The 22,203-nt window shown below is 50.9% G+C and overlaps 1 protein-coding gene across 1 annotated transcript; it reads left to right on the forward strand.

The window, feature by feature from the left end:
- The first annotated feature begins 4,286 nt into the window (after window positions 1-4,286).
- On the forward strand, window positions 4,287-22,203 carry aftpha (aftiphilin a). Its single transcript, XM_061223003.1, has 9 exons — window positions 4,287-6,060; window positions 13,008-13,174; window positions 13,868-13,994; window positions 14,353-14,409; window positions 14,640-14,762; window positions 15,594-15,654; window positions 16,871-16,954; window positions 19,693-19,816; window positions 20,805-22,203. The coding sequence occupies exons 1-9, from the start codon at window positions 4,327-4,329 to the stop codon at window positions 20,947-20,949; spliced, it is 2,622 nt and encodes an 873-aa protein (XP_061078987.1). The 5' UTR covers window positions 4,287-4,326; the 3' UTR covers window positions 20,950-22,203.

Here is a 22,203-nt window from a genome sequence, read left to right on the forward strand (position 1 = left end):
AATGATCTGTGTCAGGTTTTGCGTCTGCTCCTGTAGATGCCAGGACCCGTGCGAAATGCAAAGCGATCTGATACGAGCTCTGCCAGTCCTGTTCCCTTTTTGTAATATGGAAAAAACCTTACACTACCGAGAGGGGCTCTCAGAAATACGAGACAGTAGAGGTACATTTCCCAAATGTACCCTGAAAGTACAGTAATGTTCTCTTTGGGTACAAAATGACTATGCCTTCCAAGCAAAAAAGTTAATTGTATATTGCTGGATCGGGGTACAATTTTATACACCTACTGTATAGGGTACCGGCCCAGCGACAGGCATCTGTATGTTTTTAGGCTCTTTTTGTACCTTTATTTCAGAGAGTGTACAGGACATGGAGGGTAGTATGATCGCACAATTCTATCTATGGCTATATCTATGGTCATGTCTATGGTTATGTCTATGGCTATAGCTACGGTTATAGTTATGGTTATAGCTACAGTTATGGTTATAGCTACAGTTATAGTTATGGTTATAGTTATGGTTATAGCTACGGTTATAGTTATGGTTATAGCTATGGTTATAGTTATGGTTATAGCTACGGTTATAGTTATGGTTATAGCTACGGTTATAGCTATGGTTATGGTTATAGTTATGGTTATAGCTACGGTTATAGTTATGGTTATAGCTGTGGTTATAGTAATGGTTATAGTTATGGTTATAGGTATGGTTATAGCCAGGGTTATAGGTATGGTTATAGTTATGGTTATAGTTATAGCCTGTGTGTAATCACACAGTTGACTGAGGGTGTTTAGTGTTGCCTAGCCGCCGCCGATGATTGGCAGGGCCGCGGCACGAGGCACTCCCGCCATCACAGCTCCCGCGGTCAGACGGCCGTAAACAGGAAGCGGGGAGAAAGTTCAGCCCACAGTCCTCTGCTCCGCTCCTGGCGGGCTGTGTCTCCAGGCGTTATCTCTGCCGGGCAGGGCCACCCCATTATGGCTTAATTACTCTCTAACGGAAAACAATCTGTCAGTCCCCCGGCTCTGAGGCACACAGGGCTTTCACTTCAGCTCAGAGAGCGCTGGATTAGGCCGAGGAAACGGGCTAATATTGGGGGACACCCCCCCCCCCCCCCTCACTCTTTGTGGGGTTTGTGGCTGTCTTTGGGGTTTGGTCACAAGACTGTGGCCCTGAATTGTGGGGCAGTCTAAGGTACGCGCCTCGAATCCGGCAGGTCGGTGGTTCAAGCCCTGGTGTAGCCTCGATAAGATCCGCACAGCTGTTGGGCCCTAGAGCGAGGCCCTTAGCCCTGCATTGTGAGTCACTGTGGATAAATGCATCAGCTAACCAACAACAACAAAATAGTGTTGTGCCTAACTTTGTCAGTCTGGCTTCCCAGGGAAAACCGTCCCAAAGCCCACTCAATAACACACTTAATAATTAATTTACCCTTATCCTACACCTGACCTGTTTTGTGCAACAAAAAAAAAGGAGTAATTAAAAAAAAAAAGAAATCCATGTTTTGGTAGAGCAGGGCGGAACATTCCAAAGTTCCTCAGAATGCAGGTTCATTAATAAAGGTCCCCGGTGCTGTTCTTCTTGGATCAGCCAGTTAGCCATTTGTCAGCGAGGGGGGTGGGGGGGGGGGGGGGGGGGGGCGAGACATGAAAGGTCGTGGTGGAATGGCTGGGGTGCGTTTTTAAAGGTCTTATCCTGATTGATTTGTCTTAACGACCCTTGCAGGGCGTGTGGTTTTTATATCCTCCTTATCCTCCTCTCCTCTTTGTCTGCCGTTCCCTCTTTTCCCTTCAGCCGGGGAGTGTATTCTGTTTCTGTTTTTCGTTCTGGGTCGTACCAGGATACGGGGAGGTTTCTGGACTCAACGCGTCAGCCGTAGAGGCGTAGCTGGGCCGCCCGGCTGGGCCTCTGCTTGCCATCCGAGCTGGCTTTTCGCACCTCAGCCCACCACTTTTTAAGTCCGCAGATGAGACGACAGCCTGGCTTCGCTTACGAAACACGGGAGGATTTCGCGAGTTTGCTGGTGCGTTCGCACACATTTTTGCACGGGGGTGCCTGTCGCTGTGGCAGTGTAGCATAAAGGCTGGGGAACTGGGTTTGCAGCCCGGAAGGTTGTAGGTTCCGTTTCCCGGTGGGATGCCTGTACCCTTGTACCCGCTGATGAGTACGGTTTTTTTCTGAATGTTCTAGAACTCCATTGCATTCAATCGCCAGTGATTGTTACATCATGTGAAGTACATTCTGCTCCCGCATTTGTGATTTTTTTTTTTTAATGCATTAAAAGGTTTCACTGAATTACTTCAGTCAATAATCCAGCTGTACAAATATTGATTGTATGTTTAAAAAAAAAAAAAAAATGTTTACGCTGCTTATATCGTTCTGTATGAGAGTGTCTGCTAGGTGCCCTCAGGTGTAAATCTATCAGTTCAGGCTCATGTTTGAGGTCAGAATCGTCAGACAGTGGTTCTGCTGCTTCGGTTCCCAGGGCCTGTTATGGTCCTCCTATTTTGAGTGAAAGTGGAACGGCAGCCTCTATGGGGGAGCCGAGGCCACGCTGTGATATTATACGAGGTGAAGTGGAGTAGTCGCGCCCTGCGTCTCATTGATCTGATGGGTTCGGGCTCCGGGCCTCTCTGTGTTTGAGCTGACGGGGCAGCCGGCCTGTCTTAAGCGGTCGATCGTGGTCAGCTTTTAACGGGAGGTTGAACTCACGCTAAACCGTGACGGAGGCAGCAGGACTGTTCTATTTGTGGGGAACAGTTTACGAGTGTACCCCCCCACCCCCCCACCCCCCTTTTCAAAGATTTTTGTATTATGATGCCAGAAGTAGTCTGCAATCTGATTGGGTGTAGAGTAATGTAACTGCAGTTTGATTGGCTGTAGATTAATGTAACTGCGGTTTGATTGGTTGTAGATGACTATAACTGCAGTTTGATTGGCTGTAGATTACCGTAACTGCGGTTTGATTGGCTGTAGTTTAGTGTAACTGCGGTTTGGTTGGTTGTAGATGACTGTAACTGCAGTGTGATTGGCTGTAGATGAATGTAACTGGTTTGATTGGCTGTAGATTAGTGTAACTGCGGTTTGATTGGCTGTAGATTAATGTAACTGTGGTTTGATTGGCTGTAGATTAGTGTAACTGCGGTTTGATTGGCTGTAGATTAATGTCAGCGGATTATGTAATCTGACTAATATTGCGGAACACATTGAATCCTGTTGTTCCTGTTTCTTGGGCTCGCAGCACAAACCAGAAGTGGAGTTGTGAGATCTTCTTGCACCTTATGATTAGATCCTTTGATTTCAAATTTTAAAGTTTGGGCTATTGTTCTTGTTTGCCAAAAAACATTACAAGAAGCAAGTCGAGGACAATAACACACACAGGCCGTGTTTTTGAATGGGACGTGCGGATTTGCTCTGAAGTCCAGTCAACGTCTGATATTTTCTGTGAAGTGTGACAATAGGGAGATTGCAATGACGGTAAAATCTTCTATTGCCTCACAAAACACAAGCTGTGCTATTGATGCCGGGAGAAGGTCTTAGGTCACTACATTTTACAACTGCCATGTAACTCTTTAACTGTCTGATAGGCTGTAGATGAATAACTGCGGTTTGATTGGCTGTAGATGAATGTAACTGCGGTTTGATTGGCTGTAGATGAATGTAACTGCGGTTTGATTGGCTGTAGATGAATGTAACTGCGGTTTGATTGGCTGTAGATGAATGTAACTGCGGTTTGATTGGCTGTAGATGAATGTAACTGCGGTTTGATTGGCTGTAGATGAATGTAACTGCGGTTTGATTGGCTGTAGATGAATGTAACTGCGGTTTGATTGGCTGTAGATGAATGTAACTGCGGTTTGATTGGCTGCAGATGAATGTAACTGCGGGTTGATTGACTGTAGATGAATGTAACTGCGGTTTGATTGGCTGTAGATGAATGTAACTGCAGTTTGATTGGCTGTAGATGAATGTAACTGCGGTTTGATTGGCTGCAGATGAATGTAACTGCGGTTTGATTGGCTGTAGATGAATGTAACTGCGGTTTCATTGGCTGTAGATGAATGTAACTGCGGTTTCATTGGCTGTAGATGAATGTAACTGCGGTTTCATTGGCTGTAGGTGTATGTGGAAATGTCAAGGTCAGTGTAATTCAAATTTTCTTTTGAATGACTTAAATTGTTGTCTAATTCTGTCACAAGCCTCCCTAATGGTAGCTTAAGAGGGGAGTGTAAAGGTCGTAGGTCGCAGTGCATTTTGACTGACCATCGTGTGTTGTTCCCGCAGGTGTGAGGCCCACCCCCCCCACCCCCCCGGAGACCCCGCCGCGGGGCGATGGAGCCCGAAGTGATCCGCATGTACTCCTCCTCCCCGCCCCCGCTGGACGACGGGGCGGAGGACGATGACGACGACTTCGGCGACTTCGGGGCCTTCGCCGGCGTGCCCGCCAGCGTCAGCTTCACCGAGTTCGACACCCAGGCCGTGTTCGGGCAGGCGCAGACGGCCACCGCGGCCGACACCTCGCCCCCCGGCCCGTTCGCCGAGCCCGCGCCGCCCCCCGCCCTCTCGGCCTCCGGCCACCAGGGGGCGGACTCGAGCGCGGGCCCCCGGGCCCCTGTGAAAACCGTCAGTGCCGAGGAACTGAGAAAGCCGCTCGACCAGAACCGCTTGAACTCGTCCGAGCCCGACCCGCCGGGCGGCCGGACCAAGGCGGAGAACCACAGCTGCAACGGGGGCTTCGCCGTGGGAGAGGTCCTCACGAACGGGTTCGGCACCTTCGACGGCGAGGACCCGAGCTCCCCCTGTCCCCCGCTCGAGCGCCCCGCAAACAAAGGGACCGCCGCCCCCGCCCCGGACTCCCCGCCCAACACCGAGGACGAATTCGACGACTTTTCCGCCTTCGGTGGCGAGGCGTCGGAGCGGGTGACCGAGTCGGACACGAGAGAGGGCGGGGAGCGGGAGGGGTCGGACGGAGGGAAGCGATTGGCCGACGGTGACGTCGACGGGCGGTTGTCAGGCCCGGGTCGGGCGGAGTCGTGCGCGGAGGAGAACGGAGTCAGGGACTCTCGGTCGACGCCGCCCGTGACCTCTGACCTCCCCGCTGTCGCCGTGGAGACCCTGATGAACGGGGACGGGGGCTCCGTCACAGATGAGGAGACGGAGCGGAGGGATGCGCACTCCTGCAGCGCTCTCCCGGAACCCGCGGGGGGAGCGGGCCAGAGCGGGGCCACGGCCGTCCAGAACGGCGAGAGGCAGGAGGAGGAGGAGGAGGAGGAGGAGGACCAGTCGGACGGGTGCGCGGGGGCGGGGGCTGATGACGGAGGGGCGGGCGGGGGCGGGAAGGGGGCGGGCGGGGGCGGGAAGGGGGCGGAGGAGACCGAGGTGGGGGTGTCGGTGTCGGTGAGCGAGAGCTTCGCGTCGTTCTGCCAGGCCGGGACCCCCGACGGGGAGCCTGATTTCGGGGACTTCAGCATGCCGGGAACGGCCCCTTCGGCGTGTCCGGAGGAGGAGACGCTCACGCCCGCGGACCCCAGCTGTCCCACCGAGGAGGAAGAAGAGGAGGAGGAGGAGGAGGAGGATTTCGGCGACTTCGGCGACGCCGGCTCGTTTAGCGGCCCCGGTTTCGCCGACTTCGACCGGACTGAGTCCGAGCTTCCCGCCCAGTTGGCGGATTCGCCGAAGGACTCCGGGGACGACGGGGGCGATTTTGGGGACTTCGGCACGCCTCAGGAGGAGGGGGGGGAGTGCGAGGGAAAGGCCGGCGGGGGGGCGGGTGAGGAGGAGGAGGAGGAGGAGGAAGGGTTTGCAGATTTTCCCGGCAGCGACAGCTTCGCGGATTTCAGCTCGGCGCCCGGGGACGCCGGCCCGGATTCGGGTTCTGGGTGGAGCGCCTTCGAGGACCAGGACCAGGACCAGGGCACGGGCGACACCTCGGCCTCCTCTTGGGCCACGTTCGGGGAGCAGCAGAGCGCCACAGGTTCCGAGGACCAGCAACGACTTCAGGACAGCCCTCCTGTCACAGCGCCCCCTTCTGGGGGCTCCCAGACCTGCAGGAGAGACAGCCAGTCGGTGAGTCCGGTGAATTCTCTGCTTCTCCTCTAATCTACAAGGTCCAAGTCCTTACTCTTTGTTGTAAATGGTAAATGTCTGCATTTGTATAGGGTCTTTATCCAAAGCGATGATACAATTGATGCTTCTCATTCACCCATTCATACACAAACACACACTCACACACCGACGGCGATTGGCCACCATGCAGGGCACCAACCAGCTCGTCAGGAGCGATTGGGGGGGTTAGGGGTCTTGCTCAGGCACACTTCGACATGCCATGGTGGGATCGAACCCGCAACCCTCTGACTGCCAGGCGACTGTTCTTACCTCCTGAGCCAACACCGGCGTTGTTGTATTCTCAGCACAGAAACTGTGCTTCCCTCTCGGGTCTTTCAGCGCACTTGCCCCCCCCCGCTCATGACTTGCACTTTCTTGGTCGTCGCTCCTGATCAGAGCGTCGGCCCGTATGCCTGTGATGTCGATCGTGAAACGTTATCGCTCGCGGTGTGTGTGCGCGCGGAGTTTGCGCCGCCCTGGAATGTGAGGTAGCTGATGGCGCGGTGTGATATTAGGGGGGGGGGGGGGGGGGGGTCACGGAGGGGAGAACGCCGCTCTGACAAACGTCGCGGGCGATCTCAGACGCACGAGGCTGAATTACCCTCCTGCCGTCGACACGCCCCCCAGGAATGTGACCTGACTGGGCACTGCAGGCCCCGGGCGCGCGGACACCCCTCCCTGGGTAAACACGCACGTTCCTGCACGCCTCTGATCCGGGCTCGAGCCCCCCCCGTGCCCCTTCCTCCCCCCCCCGCCCCGCCCTTCCCCCTCCAGGCCAGAACTTCCTCTTGGGCGATCTGCTAACAGGAAGGCCGGACGATTTTTTTCCAGTGCTCTGGAGTACGTTCAGACTTCGGGGGGAAACTAAAAGGAAACTTTTTCCCTCTTTTCTGTTCCTTAACATTTTGTCTCATCGGATTAATCTACGGGGTCCAAGTTTTTAATCTGTGTGATCACTCTGGCACTTGGAACTGTACTTTCCACGCACTTATCCCTGGTTACGGGTGTGCACTTTTGTTTGTACGTCACTCTGGCTAAGAGTGTCTGCCAAATGCCTGTGATGTGATGTGATGTAACGTTTGGCTCAAACGTATGGAGCCCAGCTCTCGCTGACGACCTGGATCGTGTCACGTCACTTGTTTCTGTCGTGATAATTGTACTTGGCCTGTCTGGTTTGTACATGCGATGCTCCAGGAGTCAGTCTTGCCGCGCGTGCAGATCGTAGACTGTAGAGAGAATAGGTATACGGTGTACAGAGGCTCAGATGTCTGGCTGAAGGGAGCGGGTCCTTTGTGTGTGTCCTCACCCGCACGCTGAGTCACTGGGGCCCTGTCAACGGGTCGCCAGCTTTGGGAAAGCTCTTCTCTAATGGCGGCCGATTAAGAGCTTGTGCTAAGCCGTCGATAAGGAGTCTCTCTCTCCCTCTCTCTCTCTCCATCGCCTCTCTCCCTCTCTGTCTCTCCCTCTGTGTCTCTCTCTCAGTCTCTCTCTCTCCTTCTCTCTTCCTCTCCCTCTCTCTCTCCCTCTCTCTCCCTCTCTCTCTCTCCATCGCCTCTCTCCCTCTCCGTCTCTCCTTCCATCGCCCTCTCTCCCTCTCCATCTCTCCCTCTGTGTCTCTCTCTCTCCCTCTCTCTTCCTCTCCCTCTCTCTCCATCGCCCTCTCTCCCTCTCCGTCTCTCTCCTTCCATCAACCCTCTCTCCCTCTCCATCTCTCCCTCTGTGTCTCTCTCTCAGTCTCTCTCTCTCCCTCTCTCTTCCTCTTCCTCTCCCTGTCTCTCTCCATCACCCTCTCTCCCTCTCCGTCTCTCTCTTTCCATCACCCTCTCTCCCTCTGTGTCTCTCTCTCAGTCTCTCTCTCTCCCTCTCTCTTCCTCTCCCTCTCCCTGTCTCTCTTCCTCTCTCCCCCTCTCTGTCTCTCTCCCCCTCTCTCCGTTTCCTTTCCTCTCTCCATCTCTCTCTCTCCCTTTCTCTCAGTCTCTCTCTCTCCCCCGCCTCTCCCTCTCTCTCCCTCAGCCGTGCCAAGCGGAATGTGCTTGTTTGGCGAGACAGGGACAGGGACTGCCTGTACCCTTCAGACCAGGGGCTGTGTGCTGTAGAGGGGCTCATGGGAAATGTAGTCCAGCATCTCGCTCTGGACTACGTGTTCTGCAGGCACTCTTGTTACCTTCAGACACAGCAGGTTATTCACAGTTCAGGCAACTGCTGTGGCCACACCCAGGGTTTCCACTGCTTCAGCAAAAAAAAACTAAAAATAAGAAGGAGAACAGTCAGTGGGTCCTCTAGAATGACAATTCTTAACATTGTCCCCTTCTTAATTGGCTTGGCCGGCTCACATGGAGCGGCATAATTGGCTCGCCGCTCTGAGGGGGGGGGGGCAGGACTTGAGGGGGGGGGGGGCGGGGGGGGTTAGTGAGATCGCCGCATACGACAGCACCCCGGTCACGGGGCGGGACGCTACGGCTTGGAGAAGGATCGCTGGATTCATCCGAGCCACGGAGGGACGGGGTCGATTAGCGGTGTATCCTCGGCTCAACATCGATAATTGGAAGATGGGGTACAATTGGCTACCAAATTGGGAGAAAAAAAAAATTAGAAATGGAAAAAAAATGTGAAACAAATAAAAAAAAATGACAATAATAACAACGTGATATTAGCACGGCATTGACACGACATAATGATGAGAGCCCGCCGTTCCGCCCGACAATGCCCACCATTTTCCCACCGCTAAAGAGTACCTGAAGCGCCCCGTTTACCTGCACACTCTGAGACCTTCTCCTCCTGAGCTGGGGGTTTAAGGGGGAAAATTCTACAAGTTTCCAGGGATGGAGAGAGAGACCCTTGCGATTAAACGGTGTTTTTGGGCTGCGGTGCTAATGGCTAATAATTTGGCGCAGCCTGCTTAAAGCTTGGCATGCAACGACATGGAAAAGAGGGTCTTACAGGGTGAGTTTAAGAACGACAGGCTCTGTGCGTTTAACCAAGCAGAACGGACACCTGTGATCTCAGAGGTTATAGGTGTGCTTTTATCTTAACTTGGCTAGCTAGCTAGAGCAAATTATTATTGGATAAGTCGGCGTCCTTACCTTTGCTATCGATATTAATAGCTAGCTTGTGAAAATTCAGTCTTCCAAGATGAGTGCGTATCATGGAGGTCGCTATGGTAACGAACAACAATGTGTGGAAAGTGGGAGCAGGGTCTGTCAATCACAGGTAACTGACGGTTCTCATTACCACGCCCAGATAGTTTGGGTGAACTTTTATGGTAGGAAATTTAGGCATGTAAAAAGAATAAATACATTTCAATGACTGAATAATGAAACCATTATGCGCATTTGTTTCGTTGTTGCCTAAAGACAACTGGCATGTGTCACATTCAACCACCCTGTTAATCATTTCACACAAAGCCCAGTGAAATGGCTTTAGGCAGTGGAATTACTGCCGCGTTGACAGATAAGGTGTGTTGTGGGCTTATGGGAGAGAACCACAACACAGTTTATGTAGTGGTGGGAAATATGAGACCTCACTGTTGAGAACGGGTGTAGATACACAAGGCTTAATACGCCATGTTGAAGTGGGCTGATTTCATTGTTGTGCTACATCCTCATATTTTAGTGTGCGTGGGCCACACACTCCCACTGCAAACTGCACTGACTGCTGGGTAATGGAACACTCGGCCCAAATAGAATGGAATTGTTGTGACATCACACAGGCCGGAGATGACTGGTGGAATGTGTGGGTGTTGGATTCTACAACTGAAGCCAATCAGACTGAAGTAAAAAAAAATACAAAAAAATTGTTCATATGACACCAGGGTCACAAAAAAAACGTTATCTTTCATCTTTGGCACTGCTGCTCATTTGCTGTGATAAGGGATTTTTGTTTAGTTTTTTTGTTCTGGTGTTCTTTTAAAGCTGTCAAAGAGTTTTTTTTTCAGCTTCAAGTCACAAGTGTTTTTTCTTGCTCTGGTGGAATGCCGTCTCTGCATTGCGTCTCTAGACCTCACGGTGTAGGTTATCGCACAGGGTGTAGGTTATCGTGTGCAGCGTAGGTTATCACACGGTGTAGCAGCAGGAGGAGAGCCTCCCCTCCAGACAGCAGGTTGCGGCATTAGCTCTTGGAGGGAAGATAATTGACTGAACAAGGGCAATTACTGCAGCTGAACTTTAAATGAAAGGATTCAAGGCTTTTTTGGAAGGAGGGAGAACTCCGATAAGAGCTGTCGCGGTCTTCTGAGCGCGTGCAGTGCGTGCATGCCCCAGGGGATTGTGGGACATTTACCTGTCAGCACTTGCCTCTCATTGGTCAGTCGAGCTCACCTCTCGTAGCTCATTGGCTCCTGACCCTTTCCCACTCGGCCACGGCCATCACAATAACAGGGGTGTGAAAATGCACCGATCTTAAGGTGGCAATTCAACCGCATCGATTCGGGAATGTTAGAATCGATTATAATAGATTAAAGTGACCATCTCCTTAAGAAACTAAGAAACCACAGCACTATAACGACAACAACAGTGTAAACCAGGGGTGTCCAATCTTATCCAGAGGGCCGGTGTGTGTGCAGGTTATTGTTTTAGCACAGGACTAAGACAGCTGATTCTACTCATCAAGGTCTTGATTAAAGACCACGATTAGTTCATGAGTATAATCAGGTGTGTTACTGCTGGGTTAAAACAAAAACCTGCCCCCACGCCGGCCCTTTTAGGATAAGATTGGACACCTCTGGTGTAAACGATTTAGTTGGAATCACTTTTAGAGCAATTTCTTTTTTTCCAGCTGCATGAACGATAAAAACATTGACAGCCAATCAAAATCCATGGGAATTTACAGGTCACAACGTTCAGAAAGGCTTGGTGCCACTATTTACAGAAGATTATGGTTCATTAGCGTGGATGCTCACATTGTTATGGTTATGGTTGTGGTTTATTGCTATAGTTCTTGGTGTGGACAGCGTAGGCATAATTTATCCCACAGCTGACACACCGCATAGCCGACTACAGCACTGAATGTCTGGAAATGTGTTCTGGACATTTCTCTGTGTGCGGTGATTATACCCCCCACACCACCCACCAATCAGCCGCTCCCAACTCAAATTCAACATTCGGTTCCGCTCCTCTTCAGACGCCCCATGGCAGAAAAATTGGCCTCACAGTCCACCAGCAATGAAGTGCATCCGGAATCTTCCGCAGAAATTCTGACCAATGGGGTGGGGGCTGGGACAAGCCTGCTCGCTGAGCGTCACCATGACAACCTGTAGGCCAGCTAGTTAAAAACAAATGAGTTTCCCTTGACGTCTATTTGCCCGGTTTTAAACAGTGAATTTCAGCTTGTGTGTGTGTGTGTGTGGGGGTGGGTTGAGAGAGGGAGGATAATTGAGAGACGTAAGATAACGGCAGTTTGTGTGAGATGGGCTGCACGGTTATCAGAGGTAAAGTGGTAACGGCAATATGTGTGTGTGTGTGTGTGTGTGTGTGTGTGTGTGTATGTGATTTAGCGGTGTGTATGTATGTGTGTCGTGTGTGTGTGTGTTTGTGTGTGATTTAGAGGTGTGTGTGTATGTGTGTCGTGTGTGTGTGTGTGTGTGATTTAGAGGTGTGTTTGTGTGTGTGATTTAGAGGTGTGTGTGTGTGATTTAGAAGTGGGTGTGTGTGTGTGTGTGTGTGTGTGTGTGTGTGTGTGTGTGTGTGTGTGATTTAGGGGTGTGTGTTTGTGTGTGATTTAGAGGTGGGTGTGTGTGTGATTTAGAGGTGGGTGTGTGTGTGTGTGATTTAGAGGTGTGTGTGTGATTTAGAGGTGGGTGTGTGTGTGATTGAGGGGTGGGTGTGTGTGACTTCGAGGTGGGTGTGTGTGTGATTTAGGGGTGGGTGTGTGTGATTTAGAGGTGGGTGTGTGTGATTTAGAGGTGTGTAATGTGAGCATGAAGCAGGTTAGCTGACTGTGTTTCTCATCTCTCTGTGTTTTTTCCCCAAATCAGAGGAGGAGATTACCTTTTCTTTCTTTCTCACAGCTTTAGATATTGAGTATTCGCTTCATCACAGAAACTTTCTTGTTTTTCTCAGTTTGTGTCATTGGTGCCCCCTCCTGGCTTAGAATTGATCCTTTTTTTTTTTTTGGTCTGCGTGGAACGGAAGTAATTACTGTAGTCATGGCAACCGAATCACAGTGAAGATTAAACGCTGCGTGATTTTGGTCAGACTCGTTCCTCGCTTCTCACGAATATTACTGCAGGAACTGTGTGTGTGTGTGTGTGTGTGAGTGTGTGTGTGAGTGTGTGTGTGAGTGTGTGTGTGAGTGTGTGTGTGTGTGTGTGTGTGAGTGTGTGTGTGTGCGCGTGTGCGTGTGTGGGGGTGTGTGTGAGCGTGTGTGTGTGTGTGTGTGTGTGTGTGCGTGCGTGAGTGTTTGTGTGTGTGTGTGTGTGTGTGTGAGTGTGCGTGTGTGCGTGTGTGCGTGAGTGCGTGAGTGCGTGAGTGTGTGTGTGTGTGTGTGTGAGTGCGTGTGTGAGTGTTTGTGTGTGTGAGTGTGCGTGCGTGAGTGTTTGTGTGTGTGTGTGTGTGTGAGTGTGCGTGCGTGCGGCATGTCATCCTCCTGGGCTGTGTACGTGGGCGCACACACACGCACTCGCACACACACACACGCGCACACGCACTCACACACACACACACACACACACACACACACTCACACATACACACACACACTCATGCACTCACACACACTCACACACTCACACAGAGTTATCAGTAAAGTGTAAACAGAAGCGTTCTGCAGCGCCTCTGATCCCTGGGAACATTACATCACACAAACAGCCCATTCACCCACCGTCCACAGGAGAAAGCACACCTGTGATAATCACCTCCATACGCTGTGTCATAGGTGGTGTAGTTTAGGATAACCTCCCCGTCTCCCCCCAGGTGTCCCTGTCCGACCGTCTGGAGCGGCTGTTCCTCCTCTCGTTCCCTGGCGCGCCCGCCCCGGAGTGGGGGGAGGAGGTGCTGACACTGGGGGTCCTCCTGGAGCCCGCGAGGAGGGGGGAGGGGGAGGAGGAGGGGGAGGAGGAGGACACCCCCGCGCCACACGAGTGAGTACCGCCGTCGTCACGGCGACCGCGGGGGGTGGGGGGGGGGGGCGATAGCGCAGCTGCTGTCAGGCACACAGGGCTGGGGGGGGGGCAGCAGGATGTTTGGCTGAGTGCACTTAGATTACACACTGCAAAACATGGCTGTCTTAACAAGCATCTTGGTCTTAGTAATAAGATTTTAGATTTTTTTTTTTATCTCAAGGAGGAAATATTAGCTTGTTTTTAAGGTACAGTTTGCGTCATACAGCTGGGTCTGTACTAGAACACAGCAGATCAGGCACCTTCTCTGGACTGCAAGTGCTGTGCCCCTGTGTGAGATTTGAACCTGCAACCTCTGATTTACATCTCTGTCTGAAAAATGACACAACACATCTGACACATTACATTACACTTATTTAGCTGACACTTTTATCCAAAGTGATTTACAGTTGATTAGACTAAGCAGGGGCCAATTTTCCTTGGAGCAATATGGCGTTGAGGGCCTTGCTCAATGGCCCAACAGGTGCACTGATTTTACAGTGGCTACTCTGGGGCTTGAACCACCAACCTCCCGGATCCCACTCAAGCACATTCGACACTGGCCTACAGTCCCCCCCACATCTACACGGGCGCACGCCTAACCATGCGACACGTCTGCCCTGACCGTGTGACCGTGCCTGACCGTGTGACCGCGCCGCGGTGTGATTGGTGCAGGGACCTGGGCAGAGTCTGGCGGCAGCTGCTGGAGATCCATGATGCACTGGGGCTGCGGTACCAGTGGGGCGGTTCCCATAGCAACAAGGCCCTGCTCTGCTCCCTGGGCATCGACACCCGGAACATTGTGAGTTTTTATGATTATTTATCATTATAACCTCTTATTTAGTTGACGCTAAATTAGACAAAGCAGGGGACAGTCCCCACTGGAGCAATGTGGGGGCTAAGGGCCCAACAGCTGTTCTTACTGCGGCTACACCGGGGCTTGAACCACCAACCTTCCCGGTCCCAGTCATGTACCTTAACCACGAGGCTATTGGTTTGTTTTAACCAGAGGAGTGCTGCCAAATGACATATAGAATATGAAGTGTGTCATATAGCACTTAACTATGGCTGTGATGCGTTAATACATCTGTGCTGTGTTTACACAGCAGTGATAATGTTGTGTGTGTACTGTTTAACCCCCCCCCCCCACACACACACAGCTGTTCACGGGGCAGAAGAAACAGCCGGTGATCGTGCCCATGTACGCAGCAAGCCTGGTGAGTGTGTGTGTGTGTGTGTGTGTGTGTGTGTGTGTGTGATATTGTCTCTCAGTGCAGTGTTAATGTCTCTCTCTCTCTCTCTCTCAGTACAGTGTTAATCTCTCTCTCTCTCTCTCTCTCTCAGTACAGTGTTAATGTCTCTCTCTCTCTCAGTACAGTGTTAATGTCTCTCTCTCTCTCTCTCTCTCTCTCAGTACAGTGTTAATGTCTCTCGCTCTCTCTCTCAGGGAATGCTGGAGCCCACTAAAGAGCCGGTAAAACCCGTCTCTGCCGCGGAGAAGATCGCCTCCATCGCACAAGCGCCGCCCGTTTCCCCGGAGACCAGCCCGTGTTCGCCCGACCCCAGCCAGGTGAGCACCTCTCTCAGGTCACAGGTCACAGGTCACAGCCCCCACCCCAGCCAGGTGAGCACCTCTCTCAGATCACAGGTCACAGGTCACAGCCCCCACCCCAGCCAGGTGAGCACCTCTCTCGGGTCACAGGTCACAGCCCCCACCCCAGCCAGGTGAGCACCTCTCTCAGGTCACAGGTCACAGGTCACAGCCCCCACCCCAGCCAGGTGAGCACCTCTCTCGGGTCACAGCGGGCCTTTGGGCTGTAGCACACTGCAGTCACACCTCTGTGTGAGTCAGGGTCGTGACCCCGACACAGCCTGCAGCTGGGGACGACTGTTTCCATGACGACTGCTGCTGCTGTGGTTAACCACTACCGCCTCGCAAGAGGGAGGTTCTGGGTTCGAATCCCGACCGGCCAGATCCTCTCTGTGTGGAGCTAGCATGTTCTCCCCCCGTGTTCATGTGGGTTTACTGCGGTTACTCTGGTTTCCTCCCACACTCAGACGTGCGTGTCAGGTTAGGCGTGCTCCTGCCGTTGCCCTTGACCGAGGCTCTGGCCTCAGAACTGGAGCTGGTCCCCGGGCGCTGCACTGTGGCTGCCCACTGGTCCTAAGCAACTCGGATGGGTCAAATGCAGAGGACACATTACCCCACGGGGTTCAATAAAGTACATCTCTTAAATCTCTTTTGCACCCTCCCTTTTACTTGGGAGTCAGGTCTGAAGACAGTCTGGCCAATCCGTAGCACTAATTGTTCAGTTAATTTCTTCTCTTGTGTTTAACGGCGGATACCTTACCTGCTGGGCCTCACGTGTTTGTTGTTGCTGTTTGTTCTTCCCGCCACCAGGAGGCGCTCCCTCCCGTCCAGTTCGACTGGAGCAGCAGTGGCCTTACGAACCCTCTCGACGGTACGTCTCTCTATGGTGTCTCTGTGGACATCGCACGCTGTGGAAGCCCAGCTTTCCACAGGGACCCTGACAGCACACAGCAGGGTCTACACCAGCTTTACTCCGCACTTACTTCTGTATTAACAGTGTGATTGGTCGGGGGCTTAAGCCTTTATCTTTATTTAAAGTCCAAAGTTAAGATGGGAAAAGTTATAAGATCAGGATTTTGGGAAGTTAGGATGCTTCTGTACAGACTTCAGAACATTTGTTCTGTAACGGCTGTTTTCTTACATAAGGTCCTACCTGTAATTACCATGGTTACTGTGCAGGTAAGACAGGGTTGTCCAGGTTAGGATGTTTCTGTAATACGGCCCCAGGTGTGCACGTTAACACATCAAGCAGGTAAAGACTCGCTCAGTATCGATAGAGGTATAAGCTTCACACGCTGAGATGGGGGGAATATTTCACTTTGAGCGTTTTTCTGCAACTTGCAATTCATGATTTCATACAATTATATTTCATTTAAAAATAGGCTTTATTTTTTTATAGGCTTTACAGATTTTTGTATATATATTTAATATATTTTCTGTAATAGGATGAATCTCAGGTTGAATGGTTAATTTTAAGAACAGCTCCCTACTGAGCCGTGCTGAAGGCGCTACGCAAACGAGTCTGTAGTTGTGACGTCACACTTTATACTTTCACACTGTTTTCACAGCAGCTACAGCCCCTTTATAATCTTATCGAGGGAAATGTCCTTTTCCACGACATGGGACCTGTAGTCATGGTCACCTTCCCAACATCGCTCCCATCGGGTGGCTGATCTGGGATCAGCGGCGTTTCCTGTCACTGATCTCAACACAACCGCAGCGTGGAGATGAACATGAAATCCTGCAACAACAAAAAAAAAAAAAAAAAAAAATAGACAAGGGGTCAAACTTAAGAACTGAACGGTATTATCTCTGTATGTGTGAAATTCTCCTGTGACTTGATTCTTGATTCTGTCTGGCAGAACTAACCGATTCCTCTGCTCTGTAGAATCCTCTTCTCCTCATTAACCACCGGCCAGGTCTTCTGTCGTTGGCCATTTTGTTGCCTCTTGTGTTTTTCTCCTGTACTAATAAGAGTACGCGTGTGTGGCGTGCGTCTCTGCCCCCTGCTTCTTCCACGCGTAACCCCCCCCCCCCTCCCCCTCTCGCCGTCCGTCTGTCTGTCCGAACGCTGCCGCCCTCTCCAGCCAGCGGAGGGTCCTGTTTGCTCAACCTTGACTTCTTTGGACCGGTGGACGACTCTAGCTCTAGCAGCGCCACCTCTATCCCAGGTCAGCAAGAGTGTGACCCCCCCACCCCCCCCAAACCCCAACTTCCTGTCTGTCACTTCCTCTTCCTGTCTGTCACTTCCTCTTCCTGTTTGTCACTTCCTGTTCTCAGTAGGCCGTTAAAATGGCCGCCTCGCTCGTTGCTTCGTGTGACACTCGCGCGTCCTCCCCAGCACTCTTCCCGTCCACACCATATAGTTAACCATAACGATATCCATAACCATAACTATAACCATAAGGATGTGAACATACGAACCATAACCTTCTGTGAATAGCCTCTCGGCTATGCCATCTGCCATTTTTAACGTGACGCCGTGTAAATTTGGATGGATTTTGATTGGCTGTCAGCGTTTTATCGTTCATGCAAGCTCATGCAACGAAATCACTGGGTGTGGACTCCGTATTCATAGTTATGGTTCTTGATGTGGACGGGCCTTTCCTCTGTACTGTCGCTTTTCAATGTCGTTTAAAGAGCCCGACTCCCTCGAAGTTTATCACTGAGACGCAGTTCTACTGGCCTGGGGAGGCCACGCGGTTCACAGGAAGTGATGTCACTGTCTGTCCTGTCTTAGCTGTTCTCTTTAATCTAACACGTCAAATCACCTGGTTGATGGAGTGACTCTTAAAGGCAGGGGTGACCAGTTCATCTGTCAGGAAGGACTTCAAATGGAACTAGTGTTATGGACATGCTGTTACTTTTATATAGCTGAGTAAATTCTGTCCCAGTAGTTAAGCCCAAATATGAATAGCTAGTTCCAGAGGGATACAAATCAATTGAGGTTCTAGTCAGAAGTGTGTCATTTAGCCTTTTGTCCAATCGCAATTGAGCTGGCCAATTTATCAATGAATAAATGCTGTATGTGGGTCTTTTAAAGTGGTTTGGTCAAACAGAACCGCTTAGACTGTGTGTGTGTGTGTGGTGCAGTGCAGTGTGTTTTGTGTGTGTGGTGCTGTGCGGTGTGTTTTGTGTGTGTGGTGCTGTGCAGTGTGTTTTGTGTGTGTGTCTGCATGCGTGCAATACTGGGCTAGGTGGCAGTGTTTCACCCCTTCTCGTTTGTCTGGTTAAAAGACCCACGCACCAGCTCTCTCTCTGTGGGGCAGTTAGAGCCGGTTCTGTCCGCAGGCAGCCCGGTGTAGTTATTCTGACATAAAGGTCCTGAAATTTACGAACCAGAGCAAGATGGAGCAACTGCAGGGAGTAATTAAGTTTGCCTTTCTTACTGTCTGTTCGGCTGTTCTGTGGTAATATGCACACACAGAATGATCCTGGAGGGATTAAATACAAAGCCTGTATTTTATGAAGCCTCACTTGTATGAATGTATTGCCAATATCACTTTCCATAAAAGATTCATTGAGACACAGAGGACTTCATTAGAGCCCTGTAGTTCTTAAACCAGGGATGGGAAACTCCAGTCCTGGAGGGCCGCAGTGTCTGCAGATTTAACTCCAGTCCTGGAGGGCCGCAGTGTCTGCAGGTTTAACTCCAGTCCTGGAGGGCCGCAGTGCCTGCAGGTTTAACTCCAGTCCTGGAGGGCCGCAGTGTCTGCAGGTTTAACTCCAGTCCTGGAGGGCCACAGTGTCTGCAGGATTAACTCCAGTCCTGGAGGGCCACAGTGTCTGCAGGATTAACTCCAGTCCTGGAGGGCCACAGTGTCTGCAGGATTAACTCCAGTCCTGGAGGGCCACAGTGTCTGCAGGATTAACTCCAGTCCTGGAGGGCCGCATTGTCTGCAGGATTAACTCCAGTCCTGGAGGACCGCAGTGTCTGCAGGATTAACTCCAGTCCTGGAGGGCCGCAGTGTCTGCAGGATTAACTCCAGTCCTGGAGGACCGCAGTGTCTGCAGGATTAACTCCAGTCCTGGAGGGCCAGTGTGTATGCAGGATTTTGCTGCCACCAGTTACCCTGCCTCAATCAGATCATTAGCCAATATGCCCCATGACCGATTCACTTGGAAATTAGACCACAATAAAATGCTACAAGGCGAGAACATTCATCAGCTGCTGCCTATATCACAGGATGTGGCTATGAATGACGGATTACGTAAGGAGTAGGAGTTTGGTAAAGTCTGAAATCCAGGAAGAGAAGCGGTGTTGGTCGACGCTCGGCTCCGGGTCCTTGCGTGTCTCTGTTGTGTCGTGATGTGTCATGAAGTGTCCCGTTTGGATTGCTGTAGATTATTGTGATCAGGCAGTGAAAGAACATTCCTGGTCAGCAATGTAGGAAACTGCTCTGAAGGCAAGAGCACAGCGCTAGTTAAATATTTATAAATGCACATACTTGACCATTAGTGTTTGTGGTATTATAATGCACACATTACAGTGTGTTGGGCGTGGCAGAGTCCGTTGAGACAATACGTGTGTATGCTTAAATAATAACATAATCACAATAAAAAGAACAGTTTACGCCTCTGCTGTGGTGAAATAGTCGCATGTACATTGTCGAAACATCGCCGAGATATTACGACACATTATATTTCCCGGCAGTTTTACTTTTAATCGAGCAACGGCCGGAACAGCTAAGGTCTGAACACGTCAATCAAACGTTCACAGCAATCAAAGTTGCGATGCGTCACAACGAGTCGTTATGCAGAAGGACCCCGAGCAGATCGCTGAGCCTCTCAGAGCAGAGCGTAGACCCACACCGGCCCTGCTTGCCCGTCCCGGTCTTAAAGCGGTTAATCGGCCGTGCCGTCTCTGACCGCCCGTCTCTGACCGCCCGTCTCTCTGGTGGCCCTGAAGGTGTGGACCCGGAGCTCTACGAGCTGACCACGGCCAAGATGGACACCAGCAACACCGGCAGCCGCATCGCCGACGCCTTCGCCCGGCTCATGTCCACCGTGGACAAGACCAGCACCTCCACCAGGTCAGTGTCCCCCCCCCTCTGCACACGGCATGCTGGGAAATGTAGTTCAAACGTCAGCGCAGCTGTCGGGCTTGTATCGATTAACTTTGAGCGTCCTGGGAAGGGTAGTTCAAACGTCAGTGCAGCTGTAGGCCTCTATCGATTAACTTTGAGCGTCCTGGGAAGGGTAGTTCAAACGTCTGTACAGCTGTAGGCCTACAGCAATTAACTTTGAGCAGCCTGGTAAATGTAGTTCAAATGTCAGTACAGCTGTAGGCTTATATCAATCAACTCTGAGCATTCTGGGAAATGTAGTTCAAACGTCAGTACAGCTGTAGGCTTAAAACGGGGATCAGCACACCACGGTCCTCGAGGGCTGAGAACTGCTGATTTGCTGCCCTTCCTTTACCTGGGAGTCAGGTGTGAAGACAGTCTGGCCAGTCAGTAGGAACAGGGTTGGGCAGCCCTGCTCTAGCTGTTGAATGAGGTGTGCTCTGATAGGATTGGAGTTAAAACCTCCAGGAACAGGGTTGGGCAGCAGTGGGATACAGGCTGAGTGTCTATGACAGGAGAGTTTTACTGAAGGCCACTAGAGGGAGCCAGACGTCAGTGAATGTGGCAGTGTGTAGGGTCGTGTGGGGCGGGGGGAGGTGGTGCTTGTTAATGCAGACAGGGTGGGGAGCTGGGTGAGGTAAGGACATGGGGGTGGGGTGGGTCATGGCGGACTCTGATGGCTGACGGGGGGGGGAGCTGTGGTGTGAGGTCTGTGGGTAACAGCTGCTTCTCGGTCTCTTTCTCTCCCTCTCCTCCCTCTCTCCCTCCCCCTCTATCTCTCTCCCACCTCCCTGTCGCTCTCTTTCTCTACCCTTTTACTTCCTCCTCCTCTCTCCCTCCCTCTCTTTCTCCCCCTCTCCCCTCTCTCTCTCCCACCTCCCTGTCTCCCTCTTTCCATCCCTCTCCCCCCTCTCCCCCCCTCCCTCCCTCTCTCCCTCCCTCCCTCTCTCCACAGGAAGCCCAGGAAAGAGGAGAATCTGAGCGCGGAGGCGGTGAAGGTGATCTCTGGCCTGCCGGACCTCTCCTTCATGCAGGCGAAGGTTCTGATGTTCCCAGCCACGCTGACGCCACTGGGATGCTCCGCCCCCTCACCTGACTGACACCCTGGCCCCGCCCACTGCCCCCCACCCCCACCCCTCCACCTCTTCAATCACTTTTATCACTCTTTATTTTCCCTGTCTGATTCTGTTCTTTTTTTTTTTTTTTTAAGTATAATATTATTTTAATGAAGTTTTTCCATTCACCCACTATCCTCTCAATGAAGAAGTGTAGGGCAGGCACCCGCGATGCATCTGTCTGTCTCTGTCCGTCAACGAGCTCCGCAGATGGTGTAATAACAGTGAATATGAAAAATAAAAGCATATATTTATTTATAGACCGAAGTCCTATGAAGTAAGTCTTGTTTATAATAGGGGAATTAATCTGTAAATAATCAGGGATGAGTTTCAGTTCTTTTCTTTTCTTTTTCTGGAAGATTGTTACTTTTTTTCCTGTGCTGGGGTTGTTAGTGTTCGTCGTTGTGAGATAATACTGGTTAAAGTCTTTGCAAGGCACGAGTACAAAAAGTGAATTTGAAAAATCTATAAATATCTACGACAACTTGAAACCACACTGCCTGCAAAATCCAGCGGAATGTTTCGTGTCGTGTTTAATTGCCTTAGTTTTAAATTTCTCGTTTGTTTTACTCCGTAGATTTTACCCTAAACTTTATTTCTTCATTCGTACAAGTTCCATCTCTATTGTGTATTATTTTTGTTCGTCTGATTGTGGGTTTGATACGTAAGTAAAGACTACTCAACCTGTGGCTCTACAAATGCCAGTTCGGCACAGACAAATGTTTTTTGTTTTATTCTTGTTTTCTTTTGGGAGGGAGGGAATTACTACAGTTGAAACCACTGACATAGAGTACTTTAGAAGTGTTTACCTTTGAAGGAGCTTAAGACGGTGATAATCAACACGAATCACAAGGAATTGAGGGACCAATATCCGCTTCCATGTTTCCCGTTATTTCGACGTTACGAGTGCTTCTGCTCCGCTTGCGGTCGACGTTTTGTTTTGTTTTTGTTTTTTTGTTTCCCCCCCACGTCTCTTCTGTTTTACCACTGTAACCTGTTTTAAGGAGGATTTTGCACATTGTAAAGATGAAGTGGGTGTAATCATAGTTCGCTGTGGCTTCAGACTGTGTACAGAAACTATGGGCTGTAAAATGTACGGGGAAATTCCTATGGAAACAGACAATAGACTTGAAGAGCCTGTAAAAAGGTTAATATGCATGCCCTGGTTCTTTTCAGACTTTAGTGTGTAAATTTACTTTTAGTGTACACAAGAAATTAAAATAATTTAAGAGAAAAACA

Source organism: Conger conger, chromosome 2 (genome assembly GCF_963514075.1).
Source record: "Conger conger chromosome 2, fConCon1.1, whole genome shotgun sequence".
In the NCBI taxonomy this organism is placed as follows: Eukaryota; Metazoa; Chordata; class Actinopteri; order Anguilliformes; family Congridae; genus Conger; species Conger conger.